Consider the following 7985-nt stretch of genomic DNA (forward strand, 5'->3'; position numbering starts at 1 on the left):
AAATATTTTTATTGATTTCAGAGAGGAAGGGAGAGGGAGAGAGCGACTGAAACATCAATGATGAGAGAGAATCATTGATCGGCAGCCTCCTGCATGCCCCCCACTGGGGACTGAACCCACAACCTGGGCATGTGCCCTGACTAGGAATCGATCCGTGACCTCTTGGTTCATAGATTGATGCTCAACCACTGAGCCACGCCGGCTGGGCTCCATTGATTTTTAGAGAGAGTGGGAAGGGGGGAGGGAGAGAGAGAGAGAGAGAGAAACATCAATGTGAGTGAGACACATTGACTGGTTGCCTCCTGCACATGCCCTAACGATCTAACTACTGAGCAACACCAGCCTCGGTGCTTTTTAATTTTTTTAAAGGGTTGGAAGAACACAGAAAGATTGTGACAGAGATCATGTGGCCCATACAGCTTAATATATTTACTGTTTGGCCTTTTTTAGTCAACTTTTGAGTTAAAGCAAGTTAATGTAACTAAGTTCCTAGGCAGCAAAATAGTTTGGACATTGGCCCTAGCTGGTTTGGCTCAGTGGATAGAGCGTCCGCCTGGGACTGAAGGGTCCCAGGTTCCGATTCCAGTCAAGGGCACATGCCTTGTTTGTGGGCTCGGGCCCCAGTGGGAGGCGGGGTGTGCAGGAGGCAGCTGAGCAATGATTCTCTCGTCATCATTGATGTTTCTATCTCTCTCTCCCTCTCCCTACCTCTCTGAAATGAATAAAAATATATTGAAGAAAAAATAGTTTGGACATTGGATAGCCCTCTGGAGTGCAATACATAGAATTTATCTCTCTTTTAAATAACAGCTATCTTGCCCTAGCCAGTTTGGTTCAGTGGATAGAGCATTGGTGTGGATTGAAGGGTCCCAGGTTCGATTCTGGTCAAGGGTATGTACCTTGGTTGCAGGCTCGATCCCCAGCCCTGGTCGGGGTGTGTGTGGAGGCAACCAGTCGATGTGTCTCTCACATCGAAGTTCTCTCTCTCTCCCCCTTCCTTCCACTCTCTCTAAAAATCAATGGGAAAATATACTCATGTGAGGATTAATAAATAACAGCTATCTTCAGATATAATTAAATTACTCATTTAAAATGCATAATTTCAGGATCTTTAGTGTATTCACAGTGTTCTGCAACCATCACCACTATTTTTAGAACATTTCATCTCCCCATTAGCAGCCACCCCATCCCCTTTCCCCAGCCCCTGACAACCACTAACCCAGTTCTGTCTCTGAATTTGCCTGTTCACATTTCGCATACATAGAATCACACACTGTGTGGCCTTTTGTGTCTGGCTTCTCTCACTGAGCGGCATGATTTCAGGGTCCATCCACATTGTAGCGAGTGTCAGTGCTTCACTCCTTTTCATGGTCACATAATGTTCCCCTGTGTGGATGGACCACATCTGTTCATGTGTTGATGGACAGAAACGTGTTGTTTCCATGTTTTGGCTGTTGGGAATCATGCTGCTATGAACATTTATGTGCAGGTTTTTGTGTGGACACATGTTTTCATTTCTCTTAGATACATACCTAGGCGTGGAATTGCTAGGTCAGATGGTAATTCTATGTTAACCATTTGAGGAACCACCAGACTTTTCCACAGCAGCTACCCTATTTTGCATTCCTACCAGCTGTGTGTGAACGTTCTAATTTCTCCACATCCTCACTCTTTTCTTGTTTTGAAAGTTGTGTGCATTTTTGACCCTGGCCAGGTAGCTCAGTTGGTTAGTGTCATCCAATACTCCAAGGTTGCAGGTTGGATCCCCAGTCAGGGCACATACAAGAATCAATCAAAGAATGCATAAATAAGTAGAACAACAAATCAGTCTCTCTCTCCCTTCCCCTCTTTCTCTAAAATCAACAAAAAACAAGAAAATGTGTGCATTTCTTTCACTCTGCCTATTGAATAAGAAGCTCTCTTGAAGTCATTGGCTCTTTCTTTTTTCTTAGTTTTTTAAAATAATGAAATATCCTATAAAAAGTTGAGTCAGTATGGAATTTTTAAAAAATATATATTTTATTGATTTTTTACAGAGAGAAAGGGAAAGGGATAGAGAGTTAGAAACATCGATGAGAGAGAAACATTGATCAGCTGCCTCCTGCACACTCCCTACTGGGTATGTGCCCGCAACCAAGGTACATGCCCTTGACCAGAATCTAACCTGGGACCCTTCAGTCCGCAGGCCGATGCTCTATACACTGAGCCAAACCAGCCAGGGCTCAGTATGGAATTTTATCAGATAAATAAGAAACCCTTTTTGCTGCCCTTATTTCCTCAATCCCAGTCCTCAGAGATGGCTATTGTTAACAGCTTGGTGGGTGTCTTTCAGACCTTATTTTCTGCATATACGTACATAAATATATCTGTATGTATGGATAATATATACCATTTTTAAACAAAAAGATCTCATTCTGTGTGTCATTTTGCAGGTGGCTTTTTTCACTGAGCTTAAAGAGTTGCCTTCATTCTTTTTCATGATGGTGTAAGATTCCACTGGATTTATTTCCATGATGGATTTCAGTTCCCTCTTGGTATACATTGAGCTGTTTTTATTTTTTTCACTGTTGCAAAAATGGCAGGCAGCCATTGTGTCTTGTGCGCTTTGCACTCCCATAGCAGCATACCTACTGGGTACATCTTGGACGCAGTGGGGACTTGCACCTACGTGGTGCCAGGAGCTCGGAGAGTGCTGCCCAGGAGATGGTGGCGGGCCTAGGTCCCTCTTGATGCTCTGATCACCTCCCTTCCCCCTCTGTCCCTGCAGCGGCCAGTTTGCCATTGTGCGGAAATGCCGGCAGAAGGGCACTGGGAAGGAGTATGCAGCCAAGTTCATCAAGAAACGCCGCCTGTCGTCCAGCCGGCGGGGGGTCAGCCGGGAGGAGATCGAGCGGGAGGTGAACATCCTGCGGGAGATTCGGCACCCCAACATCATCACGCTACATGACATCTTTGAGAATAAGACCGATGTGGTGCTCATCCTGGAGCTGGTTTCTGGTGGGGAGCTCTTTGATTTCTTGGCCGAGAAGGAGTCGCTGACAGAGGACGAGGCCACTCAGTTCCTTAAGCAGATCCTGGATGGCGTCCACTACCTACACTCCAAGCGCATCGCCCACTTTGACCTCAAGGTAAGCCCCACTGGGAAGCTCTGGACCAGCCTGGCTGGCCGGTGCAGGTGAGGATGGGGGCTCAAGAGAGGGTTCTGCTTTCATGGGCACAGAATGTACCCCTCTTGGACCCGTGATGCTCTGGGAGTTGAGGAGAGGGACCTGCTCAGGCCTGGACCCTCAGGGTGGCATCAGCCTGCCCACACCCCACGGGCTGGGAGTTGGGGGGTGCCTAGGGAAATTCCAGGTGCTGTTCCCAGAGATGCCAGGCCAGCAGAAGCAGCAGATCCTCCTCCCACTGCCCTGCTCTCCCTTCCCCCACAGCCTGAAAACATCATGCTCCTAGACAAGAACGTGCCCAACCCACGCATCAAGCTTATTGACTTTGGCATCGCTCACAAGATTGAAGCCGGGAACGAGTTCAAGAACATCTTTGGCACCCCAGAATTTGTTGGTAAGGCCCTGCCTGTGCATCAGGGGCTGGGGCTTGGGTAGTTGTATTCAAGGATCTCCAGCAGTGTAGGGTGAGTTGGGCCTGGTCCCTGGATGCCTGACTCACTGCCCTCAGTGCCCTGGCATTGGGTAAGGGGAAGCTCAAGACCTCAGGTTGGGCCCTGCCGGTGTTTAGAGCATTGACCCACGTACCAAAGGGTTGCAGGTTCGATTGCTGATCAAGGGCATATACCTGGGTTGTAGGTTCAATCCCCTGGCCTCGGTGGGGGTACTTGAGGGAGGAAACCAATTGTGTCTCTCTCACATCCATATTTCTCTCTCTCTCTCTCTTCTTCTCCCTCCTCCCTCCGTCCTTCCTTTCCACTCTCTCTAAAAATCAATGGAAAAATATATCCTCAGGTGAGGATTAACAGTAACCAAAAGACCTTGGGTTGGTGCTATCACTGTCCCAGCCTTCCTGCCTCAGAGCTGGCCTTGCCTGTGCATTTGTGGGTGTTTTCCCGAGTGACCCCCAGTTACCTTCAGGGGTGGGGGGACTGTACCACTGCCCTTGGCTATGTGCCCAGTGTGGCATTAGATGCAACCAGTTCCTGACCCTGCACCTTCTGTTTCCCTGTCCCTGCAGCTCCTGAGATTGTCCCTTCCCCCACAGCCTGAAAACATCATGCTCCTAGACAAGAACGTGCCCAACCCACGCATCAAGCTTATTGACTTTGGCATCGCTCACAAGATTGAAGCCGGGAACGAGTTCAAGAACATCTTTGGCACCCCAGAATTTGTTGGTAAGGCCCTGCCTGTGCATCAGGGGCTGGGGCTTGGGTAGTTGTATTCAAGGATCTCCAGCAGTGTAGGGTGAGTTGGGCCTGGTCCCTGGATGCCTGACTCACTGCCCTCAGTGCCCTGGCATTGGGTAAGGGGAAGCTCAAGACCTCAGGTTGGGCCCTGCCGGTGTTTAGAGCATTGACCCACGTACCAAAGGGTTGCAGGTTCGATTGCTGATCAAGGGCATATACCTGGGTTGTAGGTTCAATCCCCTGGCCTCGGTGGGGGTACTTGAGGGAGGAAACCAATTGTGTCTCTCTCACATCCATATTTCTCTCTCTCTCTCTCTTCTTCCCCCTCCTCCCTCCGTCCTTCCTTTCCACTCTCTCTAAAAATCACAACCAATCGTGTCTCTCTCACATCCATGTTTCTCTCTCTCTCTTTTTTTCCTTCTCCCTCCTCCCTCCGTCCTTCCTTTCCACTCTCTCTAAAAATCAATGGAAAAATATATCCTCAGGTGAGGATTAACAGTAACCAAAAGACCTTGGGTTGGTGCTATCACTGTCCCAGCCTTCCTGCCTCAGAGCTGGCCTTGCCTGTGCATTTGTGGGTGTTTTCCCGAGTGACCCCCAGTTACCTTCAGGGGTGGGGGGACTGTACCACTGCCCTTGGCTATGTGCCCAGTGTGGCATTAGATGCAACCAGTTCCTGACCCTGCACCTTCTGTTTCCCTGTCCCTGCAGCTCCTGAGATTGTCAACTATGAACCCCTGGGTCTGGAGGCGGACATGTGGTGAGTCAGGGGTAGCTTTGGGGACCCAGGGCTGTCCAGCGCTGAGTCCAGCACACACACCTGGGCCCGCTCCTTGTGGAATCTCCCCCTGCTCATCCCCAGGAGGTACAGGCTGGGGCATTGCCCATCCCATGGTCTTGGTGCTGTGGGGCACAGGCAGGACGGACCATTGCTTTAGAATAGGGTTCAGCAAAATGCAGCCCAACGGCCAGAACAGGCATAGAGTGTTGGCCTGCAGACCGAAGGGTCCTGGGTTCACATTGCCCATCCCGTGGTCTTGGTGCTGTGGGGCACAGGCAGGACGGAACATTGCTTTAGAATAGGGTTCAGCAAAATGCAGCCCAGCGGCCAGAACAGGCCTAGGAGCTGGGAGTGGTGGTCTCAGTTTTTTTAAAAGGGGCATTAAAAACAGCAGAGCCCTAGCCGATTTGGCTCAGGGATAGAGTGTTGGCCTGTGGACCGAAGGGTCCTGGGTTCGATTCCGATCAGGGAACGTACCTCAGTTGCAGGCTCCTCCCTGGCCGAGCCCTGGTCAGGGCTTGTGCAGGAGTCAACCAATCAATGTGTTTCTCTCACATCGATATTTCTGTCTGTCTTTCCCTCTCTCCTCCACTCTCTCTAAAAATCAATGTCCTCATCCTCGGGTGAAGATAAAAAAAAAAAAAAGACAAATATGCGTCAGACCATTAGTGGCCCATAAATATTCACAATGCCCTGAAATGCTCACTGTCTGACCTGCTATAAAAACAGTTTGGGAAAGGGTTGGAAAGGCATTAACAGGAACGGTGGCGGCAACTGTGTTCCGGAACCACAGTGAGTAAGTGGTGGAAAACAGTTACACGTGGGGACTGGCCGGGCCGTTACAACCTTCTTGGTTTCTGTGGCACGGGTAGGCTGCTTACGCTGCTTGGCGCTACTGCTGGGACCTCATCCCCTAAAGCCCCTGCGTCTGCCTGACTTGGCGAGTCAAACCAGTCCTCTTCATGAAAGAGTATGCTCATGACCCCTTTCTCTTAACTAGGAGAGTTTTCTTCTACGGTGAGAAGGGACTAATTCTTGGGCTCCTGGCCTGCTGTTAAGCACTGCACATGCGCTGTCTGAACCCACCGTGGGGAGCGGGGTGCAGCAGGGCGGAGGAGGAGGAGGAGGACCCGGACCTGGACTGTGCAGCTCTGACTACGCAGGCATAGCCAAGCGCAGATGCGTTCTGTTAACTGTGATTAGGTCCCTTAGTTTGTATTTTTCTTGTCTTATCCAGTGATGGACATGATGTGTTAAGTTTCACTAGTGAAAGGCAGTGTCCAATATTTTGGTTGTATTATCCTGTGGTGGATATTATTGTCATCTGAACATCATGGGCAATTGACAAATTTTGATTGTTGGTAGTTATTTCATAAAAGTGCAAAATAACTTGGAATTTCTGATTGGAGTGCAGCAAGGCAAACAAAGCAAAAGCAATAAAAACAGACCAGAACACTAGCTAAGGACTCATTTGTGTGACTGCTTTGTAAAGCATCCTGGGGCTATAGTGAAAGTAACAGTAAATCAGTTCTTTTACGATGTTCTTGAGACTATATTTAATTTTTTTTAAAACGAATAGGCTTTATTTTTTAGAACAGTTTTTTTTTTTAAAAAATTTTATTGATTTTTTTACAGAGAGGAAGGGAGAGGGATAGAGAGCTAGAAACATCGATCAGCTGCCTCCTGCACGCCCCCCACTGGGGATGTGCCTGCAACCAAGGTACATGCCCTTGACTGGAATCGAACCTGGGACCCTTGAGTCCGCAGGCTGACGCTCTATCCACTGAGCCAAACCGGTTAGGGCTAGAACAGTTTTTAACACATATATATTTTTATTGATTTCAGAGAGGAAGAGAGAGGTAGAGAGAAATAGAAACATCAATGATGAGAGAGAAGCATTGATCGGCTGCCTCCTGCACGACCGCACTGGGGATTGAGACTGCAGCCTGGGCATACGCCCTGACCGGAGTCAAACCGTGACCTCCTGGTTCACAGATTGATGCTCAACCACTGAGCACATCGGCTGGGCTAGAACAGATTTTGATTTACAGAAAAATTAAGCAGATAGTACAGAATTCCCAAATAATCACCCCAAATCCCCATTACACACGCAGTTTCTCCTGTTATTAACGTGCATTAGTATGATTTATTTGTTGCACAATTAATGGATACGTTATTAATGGACACAATATTGACACATTATTATTTTAATTAAAGTCTTTGTTTATTCATATTTCCTAATTTTTAACCCAGTGTTCTTTTTTTTAATCCAGTGTCCCAGGATCCCATTTAGGATACCATATGACATTAAGTTGTCATGTGTCTTTAGTCTTCTCTTGGTTGTGACAATTTCTCAGCCTTTCCTTGTTTTCAGTGACTGTTACAGGCTGAATTGTATGCCTCCAAAATTCGTATGTTGAAATTCTAACTTCAGTATCTCCTCTTTGGAGATAGTGTCTATAAAGAAATAAAATGAGGTCATTAGGGTAGGCCCTAACCATTACGCCTGGTGTCCTTATAAGAAAAGAAGATTAGGACACAGAAGGAAGAGCATGTAAAGATGTGATAGAATAGTAAGAAGCTAGGAAAATTCCAGGACAGGCGGAATAGGGAAACTAAGACAGATAAATAGCAGTTTGCAGCCACCTAGTAAATCCTATCCTCCTTAAAACAAGGACATTTGCCCTAACCTGTCTGGCTCAGTGGATAAAGCGTCGGCCTGCAGACTCAAGGGTCCCAGGTTCGATTCCGGTCAAGGGCATGTACCTTGCTTGCAGGCAACATCCCCAGTGGGGGTGTGCAGGAGGCGGCTGATCGATGTTTCTCTCTCATCGATGTTTCTAGCTCTCT

At 48.0% G+C, this 7985-nt stretch overlaps 1 protein-coding gene across 1 annotated transcript in view; it reads left to right on the top strand.

Moving 5' to 3' along the window:
- DAPK3 (death-associated protein kinase 3) overlaps positions 1-7985 on the top strand; it is a 19633-nt gene that overhangs the window by 7647 nt on the left and 4001 nt on the right. Inside the window, exons 3-5 of the mRNA XM_005858793.2 lie at positions 2768-3128; positions 3432-3561; positions 5066-5114. Of these exons, the coding sequence (XP_005858855.1) occupies positions 2768-3128; positions 3432-3561; positions 5066-5114 (540 nt within the window). The remainder of the gene's footprint in view (positions 1-2767; positions 3129-3431; positions 3562-5065; positions 5115-7985) is intronic.

The sequence above is a fragment of the Myotis brandtii genome, unplaced genomic scaffold (assembly GCF_000412655.1).
Source record: "Myotis brandtii unplaced genomic scaffold, ASM41265v1 scaffold122, whole genome shotgun sequence".
In the NCBI taxonomy this organism is placed as follows: domain Eukaryota; kingdom Metazoa; phylum Chordata; class Mammalia; order Chiroptera; family Vespertilionidae; genus Myotis; species Myotis brandtii.